This window comes from Propithecus coquereli, unplaced genomic scaffold (assembly GCF_000956105.1).
Source record: "Propithecus coquereli isolate 6110/MARCELLA unplaced genomic scaffold, Pcoq_1.0 Scaffold122, whole genome shotgun sequence".
NCBI lineage: Eukaryota > Metazoa > Chordata > Mammalia > Primates > Indriidae > Propithecus > Propithecus coquereli.
Genome location: NW_012136303.1, coordinates 1509942 through 1535817, shown reverse-complemented (window position 1 = coordinate 1535817; position 25876 = coordinate 1509942). Strand labels below are relative to the sequence as shown.

Below are 25876 nucleotides of genomic sequence, written 5' to 3'. Positions count from 1 at the left end.
CTCCACTGACCTTGACCGTGGCAATAAAAGGGGTAGCACAGCTCCCTGCCCTCACCGTGGTGCTGAGGTGAGTAATCGGGGCTGGGGCTGCAGCTGAAGGGAGGGCAGGAGGGTGGGTGGGTGAGTGTGCCTGTAGGAGAGGATGCTCTGGGGTTTGAGGGTGTGTATGTGTGCTGGGCGCTCACCCAGGGTGGCTGAGCTGGGGAGTCCAGGGGAGTTACCTAGTATCTGGTCTTGTGGGTTGGAGGATCATGCCCCAGTTTGGACCCCCTGGCCCCTCAGCTCCCTCATCACTGCCATCTTCCAGTGCCTGCTGCGTTGGGCAACCTTGAACCTCCAAGACTTCCAGCACCTCCTCTTCCACCTCTCACTGCCACCACCATGATGGATGTGAGTGAACTCGGGGAGTCTGCCCGCTACCTCCGCCAGGGCTACCAGGAGCTGATGAAGGTGCACACTGTCCCATGGGATGGTAAGTGAGGGCAAAGGGGGAGGGGGCACAGCCTCAGAAGCCCTTTTGGGCTCAGACCAGGAGCAGGGAGGGGTGGCACTCAGCTCAGGGCTGAAGGGGCATTCTGGCCTGACAGCTTTAGCCATGGACTGGAGACTCAAATCCCAGGGACCCTGTGTATATCACTGTGGTTCTGTAAGCAAACCTTGGTTTGTTCCTCTGTTAAATGGGATAATACCACCTGCCTTCTGGATCTGCAGCCTGTGAGGACTCAGGCTGGAGCCCAAGGCCTCTGAGATGGGACTGATCAGCATGTATGCAGGCTGCCTCCACGTGTCCACAAGACCTGTGCTGGAGTTATTTTTAGTGCTTTCCACAGAACCAAAGCCACTGTTTATTAGGGACAGGAACAAAGGCTGTACTATTTATGAACTGGTCTGCTCATAGGACAATAATAACAATAGGCAGTGTGTATCAAGTGCTTATTATGTGCCAGGCCCAGAGCAGATGACTTTCCATGCATCAACTCAACGGCCTGGGGAGGTGGGCCCAAGGCCAGACCTAGCTTCATAGATGTACAACCTTCTGCAGTTGCACAGGGCACCATGCTTAGAAGGGCGTTGCACTTGATTTAATGCTCTGCTATTGCCACCTTGAAATTTTTAATAAGGGGGCCCACGTTATCATTTTGTACTGAGGCCTGCAAGTTATGGAGATGGTCTTCACCAAGGCACTTGGCAGAGCAAGGAACAGAACCTGGTGGTCTGCAGCTGAGTCCGTGCTTTTAACCACCATGGTATCTGGACTCTGGGCTCAGCTGGCCAGGCAGGAAAGAGCACAGGACAAAAAGTTAGGAGGCCTGGCTTTGGGTCTTCAGTGAAATAGGGGAGGTGGGACCTCCCTGAGAGTTATATGCCTGATTGACATTGAGGGCCTGCTCCATATGGAACCTCAGGAGATCCCCATAATGCTTTGCATGTGAGGGAACAGGCCCAGAGAGAATGAAGGATTTTCCTGAGGGCGCAGGACAGACATGGCTAAAGCAGGGATCTAAACCCAAGTGTTGTAACCCAGACTGTTACTCTAATCAGGGGGTCGTTTGAGATCTCTAGGGATCTTCTAGGTCCCTAGAAACCCTTCCGGAAGCCTGGGTTTCTAGAGTTTGTCACTGGGACTCCTGTGTCCTGGCAGAGGGCCTTCTGAGAGGGGCACAGCTCTATGGACAGGACCAGCTGTCCAGACCCCTGGAGGTGCCTCAGCCCCTTTCAAAGTCTACTACTCTCTCTGCAACCCAGGGAAGAAGCGAGTCTGGGTGCCTGATGAACAGGATGCCTACGTGGAGGCCGAGGTCAAGTCCGAGGCTATCGGGGGCAAAGTCACTGTGGAGACCAAAGACCAGAAGGTTCAGCTCCCCCTTTCCTGGGATTGGCTTCTCTGTCCCTGGGGGCTCCTGACCAGCAGGATCCGTACCCTGGACGAAGGGGGTCTGGGAGTGTGTGAGTGGGGATGAGAGTGAGGTTGGTCGGTTCCTCCCTTTTCCCTCCATGACCCAGCCTCCCTGGTAGGTGCTGACGGTGCGTGAAAGCGAGCTGCAGCCCATGAACCCACCCCGCTTTGACTTACTGGAGGACATGGCCATGATGACACACCTCAACGAGGCAGCCGTGCTACACAACCTGCGCCAGCGCTATGCTCGCTGGATGATCTACGTGAGCCGCCCGGGGCCAGGCTGCTGCGAGCTGGGCGGGGGCGGGGCTGTGAGTGGCAGGCGCGGGGCCAGCATGGCGCTGGCCATAAGGTCTTTGGACCCTGGAAGGCAACTGCAGCTCCAGGGCAAGAGGCTCAGCTATGGCGCTATGAAGGGGAGGCCACCTGCTGGGGGCAGGAATAAGGGGCGATACCAGGATGGCCACAGAGGTGTGGCATGGCAAGTCAAGGGGCTCCTTGAGGAATATCGCAGGGTCACTGTTGTGAAGACTGGGGCCTGGGGATGGGAACTTGGGGGACCCCCAAATAAACCCAACCGATATACTCTTTCCTCAGACCTACTCAGGCCTCTTCTGTGTCACCATCAACCCCTACAAATGGCTCCCGGTCTACACAGCCTCTGTGGTGGCTGCTTACAAGGGAAAGCGCCGCTCGGAGGCCCCACCCCATATATATTCAGTGGCGGATAATGCCTACAACGACATGCTTCGCAGTAAGGGCCGTCATGACTTCTCTCCTCAACCCGAGACTCCTACCCTGGCTCCAGGGTGGCCTCTGTAAAGGACCCCTGTCCCTCCACTTACACTGCCCTCCTTGTGTCACTGCTGGACACTCAGGCACAGCCATTCTGTCTCTCCATGTGGGAGCTGGCCTTCCCATTTCTGGCCTTGGTTGGTGGGGGGCTGCCCCAGGGCCATGGACACCCAAGGTGTTCCCTGTGTGGCTGGTCCCTCACTTGCTGACTTCTCTATTCCCTCCCCTTTCCTCCAGACCGAGAGAACCAGTCCATGCTGATCACGTGAGTGTGGGGCTCTAGAGGTGGGGTGGGAACACTGGCCATCTAGCGGGAAGAGGGTGGAACCAAAGTCTTTTCCCAGGGTTGAATCCAAAGTGCTTACGGCAGGGCTTTTATTTACATCCTGGAGCCACTGTACCAGCTGAAGCCAGATCAGGCCTGAGCATTTTCTCTGCCCCATCGTAGGCAGATGTATTATGGGTAGGGGGTAGATGCCCAAACACCAGAGTGGTCACCAGCTCCAATACCTCCTTTCCCCAGGGCCAGGAATCTCCCACCTTAATCCTTTGGGGGTTCTAATTCTGGGTCAAGGGCAGGTGGGAGATTCCTTTCCCCTTCCTCCTCCTCACATCTCTTTACATGTGAATCTTACCTCTGATCTTTTCTTTGCCTCATTGGAAAATGGTAGAATTTTTACATGCCAGGTTCATGTCCAGCCAAGCCAATACGGATGTTTGTGTGTGAGAGAGAGTATGTGTGTGTGTGTGCACAGCCTGGCAGTGAAGGGCAAAGGCTTTTAATCCAGATAGACCTGGGTTCAAGTTCTCACATTTCTACTCCCCAATGTGTGTCCTTGGGCCTCTGAGCCCCACCAATAAAAACAGAACAATCCTACCTACCACACAGGGTTGTAAGGAGTTGGTGAGTTGATATATGTGCCTGGCACATAGCAGGGACAGTCGCAGAACTTCTGAGGCCCATTTCATTGTCCATAAAATGGGGATAATAATGGTTTCTGGGGCTTAACTGAGCTGGTGGGGGTGGAGTACTTGGCCAGCGCCTGGCACTAAGTGCTCAGCAAACAGTGGCATCATCACACGTGTTGTCTCACAGGGATGGTCTACACTGGCTTGCTTTGTAAGCAGCTCAGCACCTCTGAGGGTCGATTTCTCCCTGGGATCCTGAATTGAGGGGAAGAGGAGAAAGTGGGACCCTGCTTGAGGGGTGGGGTTTTGGGGGCTGGGAGGAATTAGGCCAGATGGGCACTGGTGACTCATGTTTGTGTCGTCCAAGCGGAGAGTCGGGGGCCGGTAAGACGGTTAACACCAAGCGGGTCATTCAGTACTTTGCCATCGTCGCTGCCCTGGGAGACGGGCCGGGCAAGAAGGCCGTAAGACTCGCCCACTTGGGCACCGCCCCTCACTGCTTCCGCTGTTTTTCTTTTCTTTCTTTCCCTCCCCCCGTTTTTTTTTCTTTTTAAAAATTTTACTCCCCAGCCCTGCCTGAGCCTCCCACCCTGGTGGGGGACTCTGGCCTGAGCAAGGCTTGACCAGAAAGGCTGTGGCCACCTCTGACACACTGTGTAACTCTGTTCTGAGCCTTCCTGGATGTTCCTGTCTGTAACACGGAGGGGTGGGACCACATCACTACTCCTAAACTTTTTTGTGTAATTTTTATCTTCCATCATGACCTTCATGTTTTGAAAGAGTATACCAGATAGGCCGCTTTTACTAAGAAGTGATTGTTTTCTTGCTTTTCATGCACCAAAGACCCAGTTACCTGCTGCCAGTCAGAAGGAGCAGGTGTATATATGCACAGAGACTGGCCAGAGCGGAGGGCACTGGAATTTTCAACAGCTGGGGTTGGGGGGCAATTTTATGCCCTGTGATTTCTGTACGGTTTTTAGCAATGTCCATAACCATGGGGACACAGGTTTTTTAATTCTGTTTTTGATTTTGAGGTATAACATTCCATTCCTGGCCCAAGGGCCAGCCGTTCAGAGCTCTGTGGCTACTCCCAAATGGGCTGCCTTTTCTTTCCAAGGCGTCCCCTACACTGTCCTCAACCTGGTCCTGTTGAGCCTTGCTTTATTCTGGGGCATTTTTTTTTTCTTTTTCACTTTTTCTTTCCTTTTTGCCTTTTGCCTTTTCTCCCATTTGATTTTCTTGATTTTTGATTTTTATTTCAGTTTTGTTTTTTTGTTGTTGTGGTTGTTGTTTTTGTTTTGTTTTTGCTGTTGACTTTTTGGTACTTTTTCCTCCCTCCCTTTCCCACCCTGTTTTCCAAACCCTTAAATGGTCTCTGGGGATGCTGCAGAAAGTTGGGTTGGTCCAGTGACAGGAAAAAATGGCAGGGAGAGGCCAGAGCTGGCAGGGACCCAGCTGGAAGGGCTGGGGGCAGGGGAGCACCTGGGCAGGTAGAGTACCGGACAGTGGGTCAGGCAAGGGAGGTGGAGGGGAAGGCTGCCTACAGGTGCTGTGGATACAGGAATTTAAAAGCTTTATCAAGCTCCCTCCCCTTGGCACCATAATTTGGCCAAACAGACCAGAGAGAGCCCTGCAGAAAAGCACTGAACAGCAGTGTATGGGAGGAGGCTTCTGTGCAGTGGAGGCTCCTGCCTCCCTCTGCCCAGTGTCCCTGGGGGTATTTTTAAGTCTTAGGCTCTCTGGAGGCGAATGAATGACCACAAAGTCCTTGGTGGCATGTCCATGGATTCTTTCCAGAATCCATTCCTTCCTTCCTCTCCCTTTCTAGGCTAGGAGGGAGGCTCTGCCGAATTCAGTAAGTCCCTCTAGGTGACTCACAGGAGAGCTGTAGATGTCACGGGAGGCAGGACATGGGGCTCGTGCCTCCCTGCTGCTGCCGCCTTGTGGAGTCTCAGTTTCCTCATTTGCAAATTAGAGCTAATAATATGCACCGCAGGGCCATTTTGCATGCTAGTAGGTGTACAATTGTACCATGAAGACACACCTAACCATGTTACAAAGGAGAAGTGTGTAAGAGGCTACCAGGGAGGGCGGTTAGGGTAGGAAGGCTCCAAGCGGGAAGGGTCTTTTTCAGCTTCAGGGCATCAGGGAGGCCTTCCTAGAGGAGTGGGTACTTGAGCTGAGCTCTGAGGGGAGTAGATTTTAGTTTGGAGGCCTCTGGAGCTTGGAGCAAGGGCCCATGGCATGGAGTGTGGGAAATGAAGGGATACCAGAGAGGCCAGAGATAGGGTTGGCAGAGAGGAAGGGCTTCAAGTGGGAGACCCCAGGTGCCACCCTTGCCTCAAGACCCTGGCTAGGGCCATGCTCACTCCCACTTTCTGGCATTTTTCCTTCTAACAGCCCTAGCAGGATCAGGCCATGGGCACTAGGGTGGGGCTACACTTCTGGGTGACTAACGTTCACTGTCCTGCTAACCGCTGCCCTCCTGCCCCCACAACCTGGTGAGACCTCACACCCTCTAACGTGTCTGTCTTCTCCCCACAGCAATTTCTGGCAACAAAGACTGGGGTAAGTGCGGGGCCCATGCGAGTGGGGCAGCAACAATTACGAGGTCCTGGGGACACCCCCCCTTCCCCTGCATAACCAGAGAGGCCATGGACTGCTCTGGCCTGCCAGTTGGTGAGCACCGTGTCTGACAGACCCCTCACCCCCTGCCACCACTAGGGCACCCTCGAGGATCAACTCATTGAGGCCAACCCCGCCATGGAGGCTTTTGGAAATGCCAAGACCCTGAGGAACGACAACTCCTCCCGTTTTGTGAGTGGCCACAGTGGGAGCGGGTGGCTGGGGCTGGAGCAGGGTCGCCAACAGGGAGGGCACAAGGTGGTGGGAGCCCTCAATAGGGAGGATGGTGCTGGCTGAGGCTCCCAGCTGAGGGCTGCCCCTCTGTCCTCAGGGCAAGTTCATCCGCATTCACTTTGGTCCCTCTGGGAAGCTGGCATCTGCGGACATTGACAGCTGTGAGTCTGGTAGTGGGTGAGGGAGGTGGGGAAGGAGGGGCCCAGGCTGGGCCAAGGCCCTTCCACTCGGACCCAGCATCCGTCATCAAGTCCTTTGGGCTCCCCGCCTGCTCTGGGCATTTCTCCCCCTCCCCTGATTACTGCCCAGCTCAGGCCACTTCACCTCTCACCGGAGCATCACACCAGCCTCTGTGTGGTCTCCCAGCCTCCTCTCCCCTACTTGGTCTTCTTCAAGCCATACTTTCTCTGACTATATCCCGTCCCTGCTGAAAAACCTTCTCTAGATTCCATCACCTGAAGAGGGAGAACCAAACCCTTATTTGGCCAGTCAGGCTCCTTGCGATCGGACCTCCGAGCCCCCAGTCTTCTCTCTGTCCCCTGGCGGGGAAGGCCTGGCCCACACCCCTCCTGCCCCAGCCTCAGACCTACTCAGAGTGCCCCACCTTTTCAGGCCCCTGCTGGGAAGCTCCCTGACACCTCTCATCCGGCCTGACGCAGCCCTGCTGCACAGATGCCAGGTGCCTGAGCCACACACGCAGAGGGGGCCCCTGTGCGGATCATGCCCCACCTTGGGATGCACGCCTAGATCCTGATGGATAAGCACAGCCCTGTGGCGCTGGGGAAAGAATAAGTCTTAATTCATACCCCAACCCACACACACGTGGAGGCTCGGCCAGACTGACACACAAACAAAAACCTATGTGCACAGACACCCACATTCACACCCCACACACGAGGACACACACTGAGGTACAGACAGACCCATGGTGACACAGGCGCCAACGGAGAGACACCCTCCCAGCACACGCTGGCACGTGTGTAGACACGGCACCCCTGCACGCCCCCGACCCCTCACCGCCACCTCTTGCTCTCTCCTGTCAGAGCGTCCACTCTGGGGAGGTGCAAGAGGTGATAGGCTGGTGTCGCCTCTTCTTCCCAGATCTTCTGGAGAAGTCACGGGTGATCTTCCAGCTGCCCGGTGAGCGCGGCTACCACGTCTACTACCAGATCCTGTCAGGGAAGAAGCCAGAGCTGCAGGGTAAAGGCCAGGGATGGAAGGGGTGGGAGTTAGACCCCAATGGGGCTGCCTGGTATCCCTGCTGTGGTACCCCTTCTTTCCTGTCCCTGACTCCCCCCGGGACTCGTGGTTATTGCTGAGCCCTTTCCTTTCCATGCAGGGAACCAGACTCTTATCTCCGCTGCCCCGCCAAGGCTGTATAGTTTCTCGCAGAGGCCTGAGCCCCTCCTGCTGTTTTGAGACTAGAGAGGTCCCAGCCAGCACCAAAGGGGGACAAATGACTGTCTGGGCCCAGTTCCCCTCCCTTGCAAGCCCCTTGAGGGGAGAGCTGGTCCTCCCTGAGCCCCAGCACCTGGGGTCTGGGCTACAGGGATGAGACATGGGGACTGCAGCTCATTCCTCAGAGAACCATAAAGAAAGAAAAGCCACTGATGAGGGGTAGGGACAAGAAATGCAGGCTCCAGAGAAGTCCTGGAAGGGCCCTAGACTCCTGGGTGGGGGCCCCCAGGACCACCATGCTGGGATGGGGGAGGAGAACAGCTGGATGAGCACGGCCTGACCCGCCCTTCTCTCCCCAGACATGCTGCTTCTGTCTATGAACCCCTACGACTACCACTTCTGCAGCCAGGGCGTCATCACGGTGGATAACATGGACGACGGGGAGGAGCTCATCGCCACTGATGTACGGGCTGTGCCGGAGGGGAGCTGAGAGGGGGCCTGTGGTGTGAGGGGTGGTCGTGCCCTGAGCCGTTTGAATGGTCCAGGGGCAGTGCCTGGCTCAAGGAGCCCAGGCTTCTCTAAGCCCACCGTCCTGTCCCCCCACCTTCCAGCATGCCATGGACATCCTGGGCTTCAGCGTGGATGAGAAGTGCGCCTGCTATAAGATCGTGGGCGCCCTCCTGCACTTCGGCAACATGAAGTTCAAGCAGAAGCAGCGGGAGGAACAGGCCGAGGCCGACGGCACTGAGAGTGAGGGGCCCTGGCTTGACCCGGCCTTCACCTTGACCCTGATTTCCATGTCCTGTCCATGATTGTTAAACCTAACTCTTGTCCACAACCTTTGACCTCAGTCTTACCTGATCCCAACTCCTCAGCTCCAGACCCTCTCCTTCCTGCAGGTATTACAGTTTGCTGGCCTTGAACTTGACCCTACTCGACCTCCCTCTTCCAGCCCCAGGCTGAGGCAGCAGAGCCCCTAAGTGCCCGTTGTTGTCCTCCTCCCTCCTTAACCCCCCATATGTCCTGCCAGGTGCTGACAAGGCTGCCTATCTGATGGGGGTCAGCAGTGGCGATCTCCTCAAAGGCCTTTTGCACCCCCGGGTGCGTGTGGGGAACGAGTATGTGACCAAGGGCCAGAGCGTGGAGCAGGTGAGCTGCCTGCGGGCCAGGGCCTACCCAGGGACAGCCGGGCAGGGTCCCCCCTTGCCAGGTCCCAGCCCGGCCTCCCTACACCTCCAGGTGGTGTTCGCTGTGGGGGCTCTGGCCAAGGCCACCTATGACCGGCTGTTCAGGTGGCTGGTGTCTCGGATCAACCAGACCCTGGACACAAAGCTGCCCCGGCAGTTCTTCATCGGGGTGCTGGACATCGCTGGTTTTGAGATCTTTGAGGTGAGAGCAGGCCCACAACCCCAGGCTCTGTTCTCTCCAAGGTGGAGGACCCCAGCCTATGTGGGGCAGGAACCCTGGGCTTCTGCCTGGAGGTGGGGGGTGAACTCGTGCACATCCCTGCTCCTCTGTGGGCCTCCCTTTCCCCATCTGCAAGGAGCCTGCTGAGCCAGGCACCTCCCTCTTGTAGTTTAACAGCTTTGAACAGCTGTGTATCAACTTCACCAACGAGAAGCTGCAGCAGTTCTTCAACCAGCACATGTTTGTGCTGGAGCAGGAGGAGTACAAGCGGGAGGGCATTGACTGGGTCTTCATCGACTTTGGCCTTGACCTGCAGCCCTGCATCGACCTCATCGAGAAGGTGGGGCTCGGACAAGGTCATTGCGAGCAGGGGAGGGTGTGTGTAGTGATGCTTGTGTGTGAGCAGGCCTGTGCAAGTGGGTGTGTGAGTTTGTGATTGTGCACTGAAGTGTGTGTGATCTGTATACATGTGTATGAAAGGGAATGTGTGCATTTGAATAGGCGTGTTGGAGTTGAACGTGGACGAGCGTTGGTGTGTGTGAGCAACGTGAGTGTTCATCGCAGTACGGTTGACAAGAGCCCTCCTGGGTGCACACAGTTTTGCAGTTGAGCAAGGCCCCGTTTGCAGCCACAGTTTCCCTGGGTCCTCAGAACTGCCCTAGGAGCAGGGCAAGGTGTTTTCTTATTTGTTTTTTGGATTGTGAAATGTTACATATATTTACTCATTGTACAAAGAATGGAAAAAAGAAAATTAAAGAAAATTTGAAAAACTGGAAGTAAAGGGGAAAAAAATGTTTTCCCCAATCCTACCACAGCCAATATCATGGCACTTGGGTTAATTTCCTCCGAATCCTTTATCCTGAGCATCCATTTTCTTTTACAGACAGACTCATTTCACATCTTACTTTTTCTCTGAAAATGTATTTTAAATGTTGTTGAAGGTGGTAAGAATAGTTCATGCAGCAGATGATTTTCATACAATGCATTTCTGTAATCCCCTACTGTTGGGCAGTTGGTGGTTGAGTTTTTTGCTGTTATATCAACACCGAAGGTCTCATTTTCCCATTTTGAAAGTTAGAAAATTGAGGCTTGGGGAAGTGTGAAGGTTCCACAGCTAGTCAATGAGGAAGCCAAAATGTGAACTTGGCGGCCTTTCTTTTTTTTTTTTAACTTATGTGGGTGTGTGTGTGTGTGTGTGTGAGTGTGAGCTGTGGATGTGGCCAGGATGAGAGTGGGGTACAGAGATGCCAGTTTGAGTTTGCACACTTCTTTTTTTTAAAAAAAAATCAGTGTAATCATCCTTTAATGGTTTGCACACTTTTTAGAAGCAAAGAGGATGACTCAGTGTTGCAAGTCTTGCAGAAGGGGGTTGGAAGCCAAGCCATAAACTTTTCTTTCTTCCTTGGAAGACAGCGTTCCTGGGAGTGGGTCTGGTCTCTGACTGTCCAGAGAGATCTGGGAAGGCTCCCAGAGAGAGGTGGTCTGGGAACAGGGGTGCAGCTCCGCCAGGATGGGCTGGCTTGACGGAGGCTCTTCACGCTTGTTCCCGATCCCCAGCCGCTGGGCATCCTGTCCATCCTGGAGGAGGAGTGCATGTTCCCCAAGGCCTCAGATGCGAGCTTCCGGGCCAAACTCTATGACAACCATGCAGGGAAGTCACCCAATTTCCAGCAGCCGCGGCCTGACAAGAAGCGCAAGTACCAGGCCCACTTCGAGGTGGTCCACTACGCGGGCGTGGTAGGTACCTGTTGGAACCCCGGCACTCGACCCCTCTCTTCCCTCCCTCCTCCAAGTTTCGCCACCTTCGCTCAGCACCTGTCTCGTCTCTGCCAGGTGCCTTACAGCATCGTGGGCTGGCTGGAGAAAAACAAGGACCCCCTGAATGAGACGGTGGTCCCCATCTTCCAAAAGTCACAGAATAAGCTCTTGGCAACCCTCTATGAGAACTATTCGGGCTCCTGTTCCAGTAAGTACGGAGCGACTAGATTGCCATTCTGATAAGGGCCCAGGGAGCATCATTCCCTGGAGTGACTGGGTGCCTTGTCTTTACTAGCCGAGCCCCCCAAGTCTGGGGTGAAAGAGAAGCGTAAGAAGGCAGCATCGTTCCAGACGGTGTCCCAGCTGCACAAGGTGAGGCCCTGTCTGGCCCCATTTGGACCCATTGGGCCCCTAGCCCTGTCCTTCACCCCCTGCCCTGTCCCCTGGGCGGGCGGCTGTTAAGACTTGCAGTGATGTTTAACTCCTCTCCACGTGAACATCACAGCAAGTCTGTGCTGCTTCCCGTCCTCAGCTGCCTGGGCAGGGTTTGCGGGGACGGGGTGGGAGCCCCGGGGCCTCTGGGAGGGGTGGGCATTTGGTGGGGGAATGAAGACTTTGGTGGTGGTGATGGGAGAGGGCAGAGCGTCACATGGAGCGAGAGTGAAAGAACAAAAGTGGGGGGCATACCTCGGCACCTGCCCCCCAGGCCTAATGGTCCCGACCCACTGTGGCATCCAATTCTGGTTCTCTGCCCCCTGTGCCTTCTCCCCACTCTTCCCCACTTCCAGGAGAACCTCAACAAGCTGATGACCAACCTGCGGGCCACGCAGCCCCACTTCGTCCGTTGCATTGTCCCCAACGAGAACAAGACCCCAGGTAGTCACCCAGGGCTGGCCTGGTAGGAGAGGGGGACAGGGAGAGGCCAGGGTGTGGGTCTTCTCCCTTTACCTAGCAGGGTCGGCACAGCCTTAAAGTAGGCCCTGGGTCTGGGCTGTGTTTCTTTCTCTGGGGCCCAAAGTTGTGTCCATTGACCTCTGACTTTCCCCTTTAACCCCCTCCGTGTCCAGGTGTCATGGATGCCTTCTTGGTGCTGCACCAGCTCCGCTGCAATGGGGTCCTGGAGGGGATCCGGATCTGCCGCCAGGGATTCCCCAACAGGCTGCTCTACGCTGACTTCCGGCAGCGGTGGGTGCCTGCCCCCTTCCCTCACTCCGGGTGGAGGCAGCAGCCTGAGGGTGGGAAGGACACACACTTCAGAGCCTGACAGACCAGTCCCCAGGGGGAAGCAGGGGCCTGCGCAGGCGTCCCAGGGAGAGATGGGGGTGGCTGAGCGGGGAGGGGGACTGGGGTGAATACTGGAGGTGGAGCCAACAGGCTCGACCATGCATTGGATACAGGATAAGAAAGAGGAGACAAGGGTGACTCCAGGCTTGGGGTTGAGCAGCTGGGGAGTCGGTGATACAAAGACAGGGTTTTTGATTTTTGGGGGGAGGTGAAGAGAGAGTGGTTGGAGCTCTGCTTTGTGCATGTCAAGTTTGAAATGTCTCCAGCAGACGTCCTAGAAGAGAACTGGAGGAGACTGGATTTATTATCTGGAGCTCAGGGAGCAGGCAGGTCGGATGCAGACGTGGGAGCCGAATGAGAATTCACGGGACTAGGCTTCACATAACGCCTAACGCCTGACGCACAGCGAGCGCCGGGCAGTGTCTCGGCTCCGCCTCTTCCCCTGATAGGCTTGATTCTGTCAGGCTACAAGTGTACATAGTTCCTTCCCCTTCCAGAAGTAACTGTAGCCATCCACACTATCCTTTATAAGTGGACTTCCCTACAAATACTGCGCACAGGGACACAAACACACGGTGCTGTTTGTTTTTTAATGTATAATCCATCGTGGAGATTGTCCTTATCAACAGGCATCTGTGTTTTATGGCTGTGAAGCATCCCATAGTCTAGTGAACCACGTTTGTTTAATGCGTCCCCCTAGCGTGCGGCCTTTCATGTTTCTGGGGTTTTTGCTTTCACGGCGTGGCCACAGCCCATCTGATCCACATGGCCCTGTGCATGTGCTGGGGACAGTTGCTCTTGATTACAATTGCCTCCCAAATATTTCTTCAGTTTGTATATGGTATTAACATGCATTTATATTTTTTGCCTTAAAAATTATAAAAGTAGTAGTCCATGCCTTTCATAAAAACTACAGCCTCTTAAAAAACTTACCGAATGCATTTAAATGCCCCCCGCAGGGTTTTTGAGCAGAATGTGCCCAGTCCCCCAATGTGATGCTGCCTCCTCTGCCCCTTGTTCAGTGTGCCCCTCTGGGACCTCTGCTCCAGCCTTGGAGAGGCCCAGGAATGGTCTCCCTGCCACTCCCACCAGCCTCCTCAGTTGGCCTCCCTGTTCTCTGTGGCCTGTGCCCCCCACCCCGGCCCTCTTCTCACTAGCCCTCCCCTGCCGTCCCAGATACCGCATCCTGAACCCCAGCGCCATCCCAGATGATACCTTCATGGACAGCAGGAAAGCCACAGAGAAGCTGCTGGGCTCACTGGACTTTGATGCCACCCAGTACCAGTTTGGCCACACCAAGGTCAGGGTACCCTGGAATTAGGGCTGACCCTGGTTGGGGGCATCACACTGGGCAGGGTTCATGCCAACGGTTGGGGGTTACACTTGGTTGCTCCCCCTGGCCCCCAGGTGTTCTTCAAGGCTGGGCTTGTAGGTGTCCTGGAGGAGCTCCGCGACCAGCGTCTGGCCAAGGTGCTGACGCTGCTGCAGGCCCGGAGCCGGGGCCGCCTCATGCGCCTTGAGTACCAGCGCCTGCTGGGAGGCAGGTGGGTGTAGGAAGGGGCCGGGGCGGAGGTGTGGCCACTGTCCCTCGGCTCACAGAACCAGGCTCTCCAAATCCTGCCCTGCTGCCCTGAGGTCAGATTATCCCCTACGGCTGGTTGGGGCGAGAGCACCTGTCTCTCCGCTGCTGGAGTGGTAATGAAGCAACAGCATTTTCCAAGACTCTAAAGTGCCAGGCCCCAGGCAAGATGCTTTATTTGCACTATCTTGGTTAAAGTATGCAGCAGTCCTGAGAGGTAGGTGCTGTGGTTATCCGCACTCAGCAGAGGGGGTGCCTGAGTCCGACCCAGTGACAGCTGGCGAGTGCCCGCTGGCCTGTGAGCCCAGGCCGACTGCCCGCAGAGCCTGGTGGCTTAGCAGCTCCTGGGGTCTTTAGACGCTTGCAGAGGCCCCCGGGACATTCGGGCTCATGAGTCCTGCCCTGGAGGCAGACCTGTGGGCTCTTGGGCCTCTTCCTCAATCTCACCTATAAAGCAGAGGCATTAGGACCTGCTCCCGAGGGCTGTCGGGAAGACCGTGAGACCTAACCTGTCCCAGGTGCACACTGGGGCCATACCTGAAGGGGGCAGCACTGAGCCTGCTCACAGCCCAGGGCTGCCCCTTCCCTAGGGACGCCCTGTTCACCATCCAGTGGAACATCCGTGCCTTCAACGCCGTCAAGAACTGGTCGTGGATGAAGCTCTTTTTTAAGATGAAGCCACTGTTGCGCTCAGCGCAGGCCGAGGAGGAGCTGGCGGCCCTGCGGGCAGAGCTGCGGGGGCTGCGAGGGGCGCTGGCTGCTGCCGAGGCCAAGCGCCAGGAGCTAGAGGAGACACAAGTCAGTGTCACCCAGGAGAAGAATGACCTGGCCCTGCAGCTGCAGGCAGTGAGTTGGGGGCAGTGAGGGGTTCCCCTTCGTGACCTGGTGTCCCCGGCACCCCAGTACCCCAGGCTGCCCTAAGGAAACCACAACCAGACCCCCGGCCCAGGCAGCCCTGCTGTGCTCTGGGTGTTCAGGCCTTCCCTGGATCTTTCTTCCTATTCCAGAGGCTCCATGAGATGAGGCCTCTCACGTTCCCTCCTCCCCACTGCAGGCCTCAGTCTGTCCACATGTCCTAAAACTGCCACCCCTGTGCCACCCTGGCTTCTTGCTAAAGCTGCAGAGGAGCCTCAGCCCCCCCAGTGCTCCTGTCCTTGCTGTCCCTGAAACAGACCCTGCTCCCTTCCTTGGCTAAGGGTCATGGGAACCCTGGTGGAAGGTAACAGGGTAATAACCAGAGGACACGGATCAAGGGTCTGGAATCTCCCAAGTCCATAGAGCACGTTTTCCTTCTGCACATATCTTTGAGAACTGCTTGTGTGTCAGGCCAGCGTTAGTGCTGGAGATACATTGGTAGGAAACAGGGATGGCCCCAAGATCACAAAACTTACCCACTATGCAGGAGACAGTTACACAGCCAGGCAGTGAGGAAACAAAGGGCAAGAATACCCGCTACTACCCGCTCACCCAGAAGGCCTCAGCCTGGTGTAGGGGAGCGGGCAGGGGCTTCTCTCCTAGAGCCCTTGTTTGGGCCTCACTCTGGGTTGCCCCTGGTGTCTAAGGTCCCCCTCTTGAAGCCCCTGTGTGTCCCTCTCCCTGAGCCCCTTCAGGGCCAAGAGCAGGTCAAGGCATTCCTTGGTCTTCAGCCCAGCTGACCATGGGCTTCAAACCTTTGCATAGACAAAGGAAGTGTCTTCTCCAGGGCCTGTGCTGGTGTCTTCAGCTGGTTTCCTTGGCCCCGCCTTGACTGGGCCCCACGCCCCGTGTCCCCTCTAGGAGCAGGACAACCTGGCAGATGCTGAGGAGCGCTGCCACTTGCTGATCAAGTCCAAGGTGCAGCTTGAGGGGAAGGTGAAGGAGCTGAACGAACGGCTGGAGGATGAGGAGGAGGTGAACGCCGACCTGGCCGCCCGTCGGCGCAAGCTAGAAGATGAGTGCACGGAGCTCAAGAAGGACATCGATGACCTGGAGCTGACCCTGGCCAAGGCTGAGAAGGAGAAGCAAGCCACTGAGAACAAGGTGTGGCTTTGGGGGCAGGCAGCTGCAGGTCCCACTCCAGGCTCTGCTGGGCCCTGGCGTGTAGCCTTGGGCAAGTCACTTCCTCTCATGGGCCTCAGTTTTCTCATCTGTCAAGTAGGGTTAGCAGCACTTACCCCATTCGGGTGGGTGAGGATTCGGTGTAACTGGCCTTTGCCGAGCACACACTACAGGACCTTGGGTTCTCAGCAAACTCTTGCAATTCTCATCCATCCTGGACTGCGAGCCCCCGTCAGGACAGGAACCTGTATCCCCAGCTCTGCACCTCCCAGGTGCCTTCTGACCTTGAGCCCTCACGACGGCCCTGTGTTCCCAGCACTTAGGAGTATTGACTCTATTACAGGAGGGAAAAGTGAGGCTGGGGTGGGAAGTGTCTCATTCAGGTTCTCACAGGTGATCACCATGGAAGCCAGGACTAGGAAACAGCTGTCTCAATTACCTGTTGATGCTGCAAAAAGCAGACATTTTTCGTTCTCATCTGGGCCAGGTGCTGTGCTGAGTGCTCTGTGAGCATTCGCTCATCAAACCTCAGTGCAGCTCGAGAAGCGTGTCAGCCCTTAGGCACGAAGCAATGGGGGCTCACAGTGCAGTGGCTTGCCTGAGTCCCATAGCTGGAAGGGCAGTTGCTCTGACCTGGTGTGGTACCTGCTCAGACCAGAGTGCGGGGAGGACCGTCCCCATGTAACCTTGGTCCTGGCCAGGTGAAGAACCTGACGGAAGAGATGGCTGCCCTGGACGAGTCAGTGGCCCGGCTGACCAAGGAGAAGAAGGCGTTGCAGGAGGCCCACCAGCAGGCCCTGGGCGACCTACAGGCCGAGGAGGACCGCGTGAGTGCACTGACCAAGGCCAAGATCCGGCTGGAGCAGCAGGTGGAGGATGTAAGGGCCACGCCAGGGGCCGGGCGTGGTGGCAGGGTGCTGCCTGGCCCGGGCGGTGGCTGAGCCCTGCCCTGCCCCTCAGCTGGAGTGCTCGCTAGAGCAGGAGAAGAAGCTGCGCATGGACACGGAGCGGGCTAAGCGCAAGCTTGAGGGCGACCTGAAGCTGACACAGGAGTCAGTGACTGACGCTGCCCAGGACAAGCAGCAGCTGGAGGAGAAGCTCAAGAAGTAGGCGTGGTGGGGGAGGCAGCACTGTAGCCTCCTGGCCGGCAGGGGCCTCCTGAGCCTGTACCCGGGTCCTCATTCCCTTCTGGAATCGAATAGGTCCTGCATCACTGTAGAGGTTAAGTGTGGGGCTTGAGAGATGGGGGTCACCAGGGTTCAGGGGTAGTGTTCTGCCCCCTCCTGGACCAAGGCCCCAGCCAATGTCCAAGGCCGAGGGTAAAGGAACCGGAGCGGCGGGTGCATGGGGTGAAGTCACTTAGGACCTCAGGGAGGGGGTGCCGAGGAGGACTGGTGGGGCGTCACCCGGGGCCTGGGCTGGCTCACCCACCCTGTGGCTCCCAGGAAGGACTCTGAGCTCAGTCAGCTGAGCCTGCGGGTGGAAGATGAGCAGCTCCTGGGGGCCCAGCTGCAGAAGAAGATCAAGGAGCTGCAGGTGCGTGGGGGTCGGCGGGCGAGGTCTGGGGTCAGGGCCCACAGAAGTGACAGCCGCCCACCTGCCCACATTAGGCTCGGGCCGAGGAGCTGGAAGAGGAGCTGGAGGCAGAGCGGGCGGCCCGGGCCCGGGTGGAGAAGCAGCGGGCTGAGGCAGCCAGGGAGCTGGAGGAGCTGAGCGAGCGGCTGGAGGAGGTGGGTGGCGCATCAGCCGGACAGCGCGAGGGCAGCCGAAAGCGCGAGGCCGAGCTGGGGCGGCTGCGGCGGGAGCTGGAGGAGGCAGCTCTGCGGCACGAGGCCACCGTGGCAACCCTGAGGCGCAAACAGGCCGAGAGCGCGGCCGAGCTGGGGGAACAGGTGGACAGCCTGCAGCGGGTGCGGCAGAAGCTGGAGAAGGAAAAGAGCGAGCTACGCATGGAGGTGGATGACCTGGGCACCAGCGTGGAGACTCTGGCCCGTGGCAAGGTGTCTGCCTCCTTCCTGACCCCACCCTCTGACCTCATACCCATCCAGACTCCAGCAGGTGGCCCTACCCTTGACCTCTGGCCACCTCATGCTAATACTGACCCCACACCAGCTTGGAGCCTGAGTCCTGACCCATTAACCTGGCATCCGGCCCCCACCTCTCAGCCCCTACCAGTCCTGACCTCAAGCCCTGAACTCCTAGATCCTGGTCCCTGGCTCCACGTCATTTTTGACCCAACATCCAATTCTAATCTCAGACCCTTGACCCAACAGTAGTTGTGGCCCTAGCCCCTGACTCCTGAACTTTGACCTAATACCTATCCTGAACCCCAGCACCCAACCTTGATCCCTGATCTTCCTACCACCTAGTCCTGATAGCTGACCTCTGACCATTGTCCCAGGATGACTCCACAGCTATATCCTAACACTTACCCTGACCCACTGGCCTTGGGATTGGTCCAGCCCTCCAGGTTCTGACACCCACCTGTTAAGCCAGGAGCCCTGCAGTCGAGTTCCTGACCCTGAACTTGGTGCTCTGATCTCTCATTCCTGGGCCCATATCTAGCTTTCTAGTTCCCCATCCCAGGTCCCAGTCTCTGACTTGCAGCCCCAGATTCTGCCCTCTGATGCACAAACTTGACCTCTGACTCCTGACCTGGGACCCCAGGCCAGTGCAGAGAAGCTGTGCCGGACCTATGAGGATCAGCTAAGTGAGGCCAAGATCAAGGTGGAGGAGCTGCAGCGGCAGCTGGAGGATGCAAGCACCCAGCGAGGGCGGCTGCAGACTGAGAGTGGTGAGGCCGGGGGCTCAGCTGGGCCACCCCAGGCGGGGCCTTGGTGCTGCCCTCGCCTGCCTGACCTGCCCACTTGCCCCTTTGCCTGCAGGGGAGCTGAGCCGCCTGCTGGAGGAGAAGGAGTCTCTGATCAGCCAGCTGAGTCGTGGGAAGGCCTTGGCTGCCCAGAGCTTGGAGGAATTGCGGCGGCAGCTGGAGGAGGAGAGCAAGGTGGGCTGGCACTGGCGACTGCAGGGTGGGCAGGGGTACGCGGAGGCCATTGGCCTGGACCGATGCTGAGGTCACTGGGGTCCCTGCAGGCCAAGAGTGCGCTGGCCCACGCCGTGCAGGCTCTGCGGCACGACTGTGACCTCCTGCGGGAGCAGCACGAGGAGGAGGTGGAGGCCCAAGCTGAGCTGCAGCGGCTGCTGTCCAAAGCCAACGCCGAGGTGGCTCAGTGGAGGAGCAAGTATGAGGCAGACGCCATCCAGAGGACCGAGGAGCTGGAGGAGGCCAAGTGAGTGCCTTGCCGGCCAGGCTGTCGCCACGCAGAAGTTAACACCTGTGCCTCTGAGCCCTTTCAGGGGGTGCAGGGAGATGCTGGGGCTGTTCTGTTGGCCTCCCTCCCTCCCTACACAGTCCGCACCCTGTTTGGTCCCGTGGCCTAGAAAGAAGCTGGCGCTGCGGCTGCAGGAAGCAGAGGAGGGCGTAGAGGCCGCCAATGCCAAGTGCTCGTCGCTGGAGAAGGCCAAGCTGCGGCTGCAGACAGAGTCAGAGGATGTGACCCTGGAGCTGGAGCGGGCGACCTCAGCGGCTGCCGCACTGGACAAGAAGCAGCGACACTTGGAGCGGGCCCTGGAGGAACGGCGGCGCCAGGAGGAGGAGATGCAGCGGGAGCTGGAGGCGGCACAGAGGGAGGCCCGTGGCCTGGGCACTGAGCTCTTCCGGCTGCGGCACAGCCACGAAGAGGCACTCGAGGCCCTGGAGACGCTCAAGCGGGAGAACAAGAACCTGCAGGGTACGACGTGCTGCGCACCAGGGCCACGGAGTTGCTCTGGGGTCCAAGCACCTTGGAGTCACACTGGTGGGGCCATCCTGGAATTAGGGCTTGAGTGAAGTGACCTGGGTTGGAGCATGAGCCATGAGCTCAGTGCCTTGTCCACTCTGCAGAGGAGATCAGCGACCTCACAGACCAGGTCAGCCTCAGTGGGAAGAGCATCCAGGAACTGGAGAAAGCCAAAAAGGCACTAGAAGGGGAGAAGAGCGAGCTCCAGGCTGCACTGGAGGAGGCTGAGGTTAGGGGCTGGCCCCAGGGGCAGATGGACACTGACTGCTGGCCTCCCCTCCCTGAGCACCTGTTCCCAGCCCCGACCCCTGTACTGTCCGCTCTACCCCCAGGGGGCCCTGGAGCTGGAGGAGACCAAGACTCTGCGGATCCAGCTGGAGCTCTCCCAGGTCAAGGCTGAAGTGGACCGGAAGCTGGCGGAGAAAGACGAGGAGTGCACTAACCTGAGGTGTGTCCCTCCCTTCTCCCATCCCCGCCTCCTGCAAGCAGGAGAAGGGGAAGCAGCATGTGTTGCCTCCAGCTGTGTGCGTGGGGCTGGCACAGACATCTAGTCTGCTCCTCCCACGTGACTTTCTCAGGTCTGGGTTGTCCCCATTCTAGTGGTGAATCTCAGAGAAGCTAAAGGACTTGTCCAAGGTCACAGTAGGGCAGAGTCAATGTGTCTGTCTGCCTCTGAGCCTCACTCTTGTCCATGAACTTGCTGTGAGGGGCAACAGGCAGTCACAAGGGGCTTTAAACCAGGAAGGGATGACTCATTTGTTCCCACAATGAGTTCCTGTCTCCGATGGTCCTTGGGTGTTTTTAAGAGCAGGTGTGGTGCCTGCACCTGTACCCCTCTTGCAGGCTGCAACCCCTCTTTTCATGCTGCCCTCCCGTAGGCGCAACCACCAGCGGGCAGTGGAGTCCCTGCAGGCCTCCCTGGACGCTGAGACCCGGGCCCGCAACGAGGCACTGAGGCTCAAGAAGAAAATGGAGGGTGACCTCAATGACCTGGAGCTGCAGCTGGGCCATGCTACCCGTCAGGCCACGGAGGCCCAGGCGGCCACACGGCTGCTGCAGGCGCAGCTGAAGGAGGAGCAGGCAGGGCGGGATGAGGAGCAGCGGCTGGCAGCTGAGCTCCGAGAGCAGGCGCAGGCCCTGGAGCGCCGGGCTGCGCTGCTGGCTGCTGAGCTGGAGGAGCTGCGGGCTGCTCTGGAGCAGGGCGAGCGCAGCCGGCGGCTGGCGGAGCAGGAATTGTTGGAGGCCACCGAGCGCCTCAACCTTCTGCATTCACAGGTGGGGACAGGGGTCCACAGGGACGGGCATGTCACAGGCCTGTGGGCCAGCTCTGAGACTCTGCTTCTCTCCAGAACACAGGCCTCCTGAACCAGAAGAAGAAGCTCGAGGCGGATTTGGCCCAGCTGAGTGGGGAGGTGGAGGAGGCTGCCCAGGAGAGGCGGGAGGCAGAGGAGAAGGCCAAAAAGGCCATCACCGATGTGAGCCTGGGCCGGGGGCAGAGCCCAGAACTTCCCCTGGGGCTGGTCACCTCCTGACCATGCCACCTCATCTCCCACAGGCCGCCATGATGGCTGAGGAGCTGAAGAAGGAGCAGGACACAAGTGCACACCTGGAACGGATGAAGAAGACACTGGAACAGACGGTGCGGGAGCTCCAGGCCCGGCTTGAGGAGGCTGAACAGGCTGCCCTCCGCGGTGGGAAGAAGCAGGTGCAGAAGCTGGAAGCCAAGGTGTGTGTGGCCCCTCCAGTCCTTTCCACCGGTGGGTGGGCTGCCCATGGCAGGCTCTTGCACCAGGCCCACCCCCGTCGTCCGCAGGTGCGGGAGCTGGAGGCCGAGCTGGACGCGGAGCAGAAGAAGCATGCCGAGGCCCTCAAGGGGGTGCGCAAGCATGAGCGCCGGGTCAAGGAGCTTGCGTACCAGGTGGGTGACAGGGTCCCCCTTGGGGTGGGGGGCAGTCCTAGAGTTGGCCCAGTCCAAGCAAGCCCTGAGTCCCCTTTGCCTGCACAGGCTGAGGAGGACAGGAAGAACCTGGCTCGCATGCAGGACCTGGTGGAAAAGCTGCAGAGTAAGGTCAAGAGCTACAAGCGCCAGTTCGAGGAGGCGGTGAGTGCACTGGGTCAGGGCACCAGGGGCCAGTCAGCACGCCCGGGCTGATCCGGCTTCAACTGCGGCCCCATCTGTGGCCAGGTGAGGCCCCAGAAGCAGGCTGCCCAAAAGGTGGCAGCTCGCTCTCCCAGTGGGAAGACACATTTCTAACAGCTCCTGGAAGAGACTAGCCCTTGCTGTCTCTCAGGACAGACCCACGTGCTTTCCCCTTGCCAGGGCTGGCCTCTGATGGGCCAGCTTGGCCCACAGGTACCTCCTGAAGGAGTGTCCCAAATTCCTGCTGTGGGTACAGTGAGGAGGGAGAATGGTGGTAGGAACCGAGCTGAAGCTGAGGAGAAACCAGCTTGCTTCTGGGCATGGGGTGGGAACCGGCATGAGCACCTCAGCTTCCCAAAGGGGAACCCAGGCCCCATGTGTACCCTCAGGAGCAGCAGGCCAACACCAACCTGGCCAAGTATCGCAAGGCCCAGCACGAGCTGGATGATGCGGAGGAGCGGGCAGACATGGCCGAGACCCAGGCCAACAAGCTGCGGGCACGGACCCGAGATGCCCTGGGCCCCAAGGTGAGGGATGGGGTACCCCACCCTCTGCATGGAGGGGCGACAGGGGGTACAGCTCACTCCGCCATCCCTCTCCCCTAAGGAGTGACGGCCTGAACTCTAAGCCCCCCGGCTCTGCAGAGGGACGTCTGCTGTTTGCCCCTCCAGCTGAGGCCACCCACCTTGATCCTGTCATCTCTTCATCCCCATCTGCTGACCTCAGCACACCCTGAATGAATGCCACAGTTGCAGCCAGTGTCCTTCTCATTCTTTGTGTGTTCCTTTCCCCTTCCTGAACCCTAGTCTCAGGGACAAAAGTCAGGTCCACAGCAGTCATTTAAAATAAAGTTCTTTAATAGTCTCCATTTACTGGGTTTATTTGCTGTTAATAAATTGGCAACACAAGGAGGGGCCAAGGGTGAGCTACCAGCCAGGCTCCTGTATCGGGGCTCAGGCAGATGCTACCCAGGGGTGGGGCAGGGCAGGCACAGCTACCCTGTGCCCCATGAGCAAACAAAACCGGAGGAGCTAAAGGAAAATGAGGGGGTCTGGGGAGGGGCAGGCTTGGGGGAAGGCAGCATTCTCTGGTACCCCCCACCCCTGCCCAGGGCTCAGAAGCTTCTGCCTGGGTCCACAGGCCAGGAATAGGGCAGGGCTTGGCTCACAGATTTGGGGGAGTGCCCATATCCTCCTCCCCAGCCTGGGACTGACAGCCAAGAGACTGGGCAGGAGCTCAGACAGAGCTAATGTTAAAAGTCCTCCTATCGCTGGGTGGGCCAGGGCCCCAGGATTCTGAAGGAAGGGTGAGCATGGTACCCTTGTCCTTATCATGGGGACTGTGAGGGAACTGAGGCTTCCACATGACCCGGGCCCTCAGACCCCGTGGCCAAGGGCTTCCAGGACACTCTCCCACCAAGCCTGTACCTGAAGACCTGGGGCCGGCAGAGAGCAGCATGGGGGCAGGGGAAGGATGGAACAGACCAGGGCGTGTGGCATCGTACCCACGCTCACCCACACTGGCCCAGCAGCCTCCCGAGGCCTGGCCCAAGGTCACTCCTCGGTGAAGTCCCTGTCTATGTCCATGTAGGGCTCCTCGATGTAGCTAACAAGGGCAGAGGGTGACTGGCGGTCTGGGTTCAACAGGATGGACACCGTCTCCTTCCAGTATGAGAAGCTGATGCAGGAGCTCTGGGCAAAGAGGGAGGGGCTGGGGGGTGCCTGGAAGACCCAGGTCGAGCCCGGCACCCCACGGGGAGGGCCTTGGTAAGGGGAAAAAGAGCCACCTGCCACGGCCCAGGCAGGGACCACGCACCCTGGATGCCCCTCTGAAGGGCCCTGGGTCTGCGTGCCCACTGCCCACCCACCACCCACTCGGGGTGGGGCACTCACGTTCTCCAGACAGGTGCTGTCCTTGTCCTTGTGCAGGTAATGCTGCTGCCAAAAGCGCAGCAGGTTGTGGAAGTTGTTGAGTAGGAAGCCGGGGTACTTCTTGCTGTGCTCCATCCGCTGCAGCAGCCGCAGGTACAGAGGCAGCCGCTCTTTCCGCCGGGCCAGCATCAGGATCACCAGGCTGGTGTTGAGGCAGCTGACGTTCTCCTGCAAGGCCGTAGACCAGCTGGGGTTAGGTACCTGCTGGTGAACCTGGGCAGCCACCGGGAGGGGGGAGAGGTGCCCCAGGCCTGGCCCTGCAGGGTCCTGGTTGAGTCCATGGGCCACCCACTGAGCTGCCCCTGCACAGGCCTGAGACAGTACCGGGGGGAGGGGGCATGGCAACATCACCAGCATCCTGTCTGAGCACCTGCCTCTTCCCTACTCCCACCCACCCCCACCTCGATGGCAACAATATCTGTCCTCATCCAGATCTTGGCTCAGGCATCACTTTATCCAGGAGGTTCGATCCCCGGGCAGGGCGGTTCAGGTGGCGGCGGCAGTTATCTCACTTCAGAACTTTCATTCAGCACTAGACTGTGAGCTCCGGGAGGGCAGAGTCTCAGTCTGCACTGTTCACTGCACACCTCCCCGGGGCCTCGCCTCAATAAACGTTTGTCAGCCGACAGCACAAAAGAACCGCCTGAGAGAGGCACCAGTATTACCCCCATTTTAGAAAAGAGGGGTTTGAAGCTTGGAGAAGGAAAGGCTGCACAACTACCTAGAGAGGGAGTTGGGAGGCAATCTCAGGCCCAGTTCCAGAGCCTGGCACAGGAGGGGCAAGGGACGTGGGACGTGGGGAAGAGCACTGGCCTTGGAGCCAGCAGAACGTAGCGCACTCTCGACTGTGCCCTGACGGAGTCTGTGACTTGAGGAGACTTGCTACCCCTCCTAGGCCCCATCTGACTCCCTATGGCAAAGTCCTCACAAGAGCTGCGTCTCAGGAGAGGCACTGCTAGAGTGAGGGTGGGAGATACAAGCCTGCTGCGCTCCCGGACGAGGAAAATGGTTTCCAGTCTACCTTTCCTGTTGCCCATCTGCCAGGGCCTCTCACCTGGGTCAGCGTCTGCACGTGGATGATGTTGATGAGGCGGAAGAGGAAGGACATCTGCGTGGGCACCTGGGATATGTAGGCGAGCAGGCGGCACTCGGACAGGACCTCGGCAACTGTGGAGGGAGGGGGAGGTGAGCGCGGCAGGCTCAGGCCCAGTGGCCGGGCTGCCCCCACCTCAGTTGAGCAACTCCCCCTGCCCCCCACACTCGGAAGCTGGGAGCCCCCCACTGTCAAAAGCACCACAACAGCAGGAACAGGCCATCTCCAGCTGTTCCGCCATCAGGCCAAGCCCGAGTTTTCCTCAGAGCTGCCCCAGGAGCTCCCCGCTCCCCCAGAACCGTGCTTGGGGGCAAATCTCCCTCAGCCCTCCCCGCCCGGCTCCGGAGCCTGGCTCTCCGTATCACACGCAGCAGTTTCCTTGACAGGAAGATGGGCTGACGACACTAAATTAAGGAAAACAACGAAAGAGTTCGAATTGTCTCCCAGAGCCCGTATCGAGACTGGTTCCCCACACCAGCTCTCAGGCCACTGTCGGGGTCATAGTGGCACAGGCTCCACTCCTGCCACTAGTGTCCGGGCAACCCGCTGTCCACGCTACTGGGAGGTAGGGCAACAGCTGCAGGTACCAAATGAAACAGACCCTTTGGGGCAGAAAAAGGAGGCAAATGGCTAAATTACTAAATGACCAGGATACTTCTTACTATCAACGACACTGTGACAAAGGACGAGTGTCTAACTTTATGGGGGGGGTCACAAACCCTTGTGAGAATCTGCTGGATGCCACAGACCCTCTCCCAAGGCCAACAGCACACGTGTGCATACAGACACGGACAGGCGCGAGCATTCCAGGGAGCTCAGACGTCCCCACCGCGCCACACTGCACACGCAACACAGCGCACAGGAGACTGCAGAGAACGGGTCTGACTCGCCCCGGCAACCCCAGCCCAGAAGAGGAAGGTGCTTTTCTGGTTTGTTTTTTGCCTTTTGCT

The 25876-nt window shown here is 58.1% G+C and overlaps 2 protein-coding genes across 2 annotated transcripts in view; one reads left to right on the top strand and one right to left on the bottom strand.

The window, feature by feature from the left end:
• Positions 1 to 366: 366 nt before the first annotated feature.
• Positions 367 to 22507, top strand: MYH7B (myosin, heavy chain 7B, cardiac muscle, beta). Its single transcript, XM_012665711.1, has 40 exons — positions 367 to 472; positions 1747 to 1853; positions 2017 to 2160; positions 2495 to 2651; positions 2930 to 2957; positions 3969 to 4065; positions 6146 to 6169; positions 6326 to 6418; positions 6558 to 6621; positions 7562 to 7660; positions 8218 to 8321; positions 8470 to 8608; positions 8889 to 9007; positions 9098 to 9247; positions 9435 to 9605; positions 10823 to 11002; positions 11099 to 11231; positions 11319 to 11395; positions 11812 to 11899; positions 12091 to 12208; positions 13484 to 13607; positions 13715 to 13851; positions 14477 to 14732; positions 15663 to 15905; positions 16625 to 16801; positions 16884 to 17029; positions 17369 to 17459; positions 17534 to 17923; positions 18591 to 18717; positions 18809 to 18927; positions 19017 to 19213; positions 19365 to 19714; positions 19867 to 19991; positions 20095 to 20210; positions 20641 to 21037; positions 21112 to 21237; positions 21318 to 21488; positions 21576 to 21680; positions 21768 to 21863; positions 22292 to 22507. Exons 1-40 carry the CDS (start codon positions 382 to 384, stop codon positions 22505 to 22507), a joined length of 5892 nt encoding a protein of 1963 aa, XP_012521165.1. The 5' UTR covers positions 367 to 381.
• A 240-nt stretch (positions 22508 to 22747) lies between these two features.
• Positions 22748 to 25876, bottom strand: part of TRPC4AP (transient receptor potential cation channel, subfamily C, member 4 associated protein) — a 112582-nt gene continuing 109453 nt past the window's right edge. The window contains exons 16-18 of the mRNA XM_012665710.1: positions 24888 to 25000; positions 23795 to 24001; positions 22748 to 23593 (exon numbers count right to left, since the gene is read on the bottom strand). Coding sequence (XP_012521164.1) covers positions 23456 to 23593; positions 23795 to 24001; positions 24888 to 25000 — 458 coding nt within the window. The 3' untranslated portion in view covers positions 22748 to 23455. The remainder of the gene's footprint in view (positions 23594 to 23794; positions 24002 to 24887; positions 25001 to 25876) is intronic.

Excerpts from the sequence above, each read along its gene's own strand:
- MYH7B (XM_012665711.1), top strand. The coding sequence starts at position 382 with ATGATGGATGTGAGTGAACTCGGGGAGTCTGCCCGCTACCTCCGCCAG. Across the intron at positions 2,652-2,929 it reads CTACAACGACATGCTTCGCA|ACCGAGAGAACCAGTCCATG; the intron begins GTAAGGGCCGTC and ends CCTTTCCTCCAG. Across the intron at positions 19,992-20,094 it reads CTGCACTGGAGGAGGCTGAG|GGGGCCCTGGAGCTGGAGGA; the intron begins GTTAGGGGCTGG and ends CTCTACCCCCAG.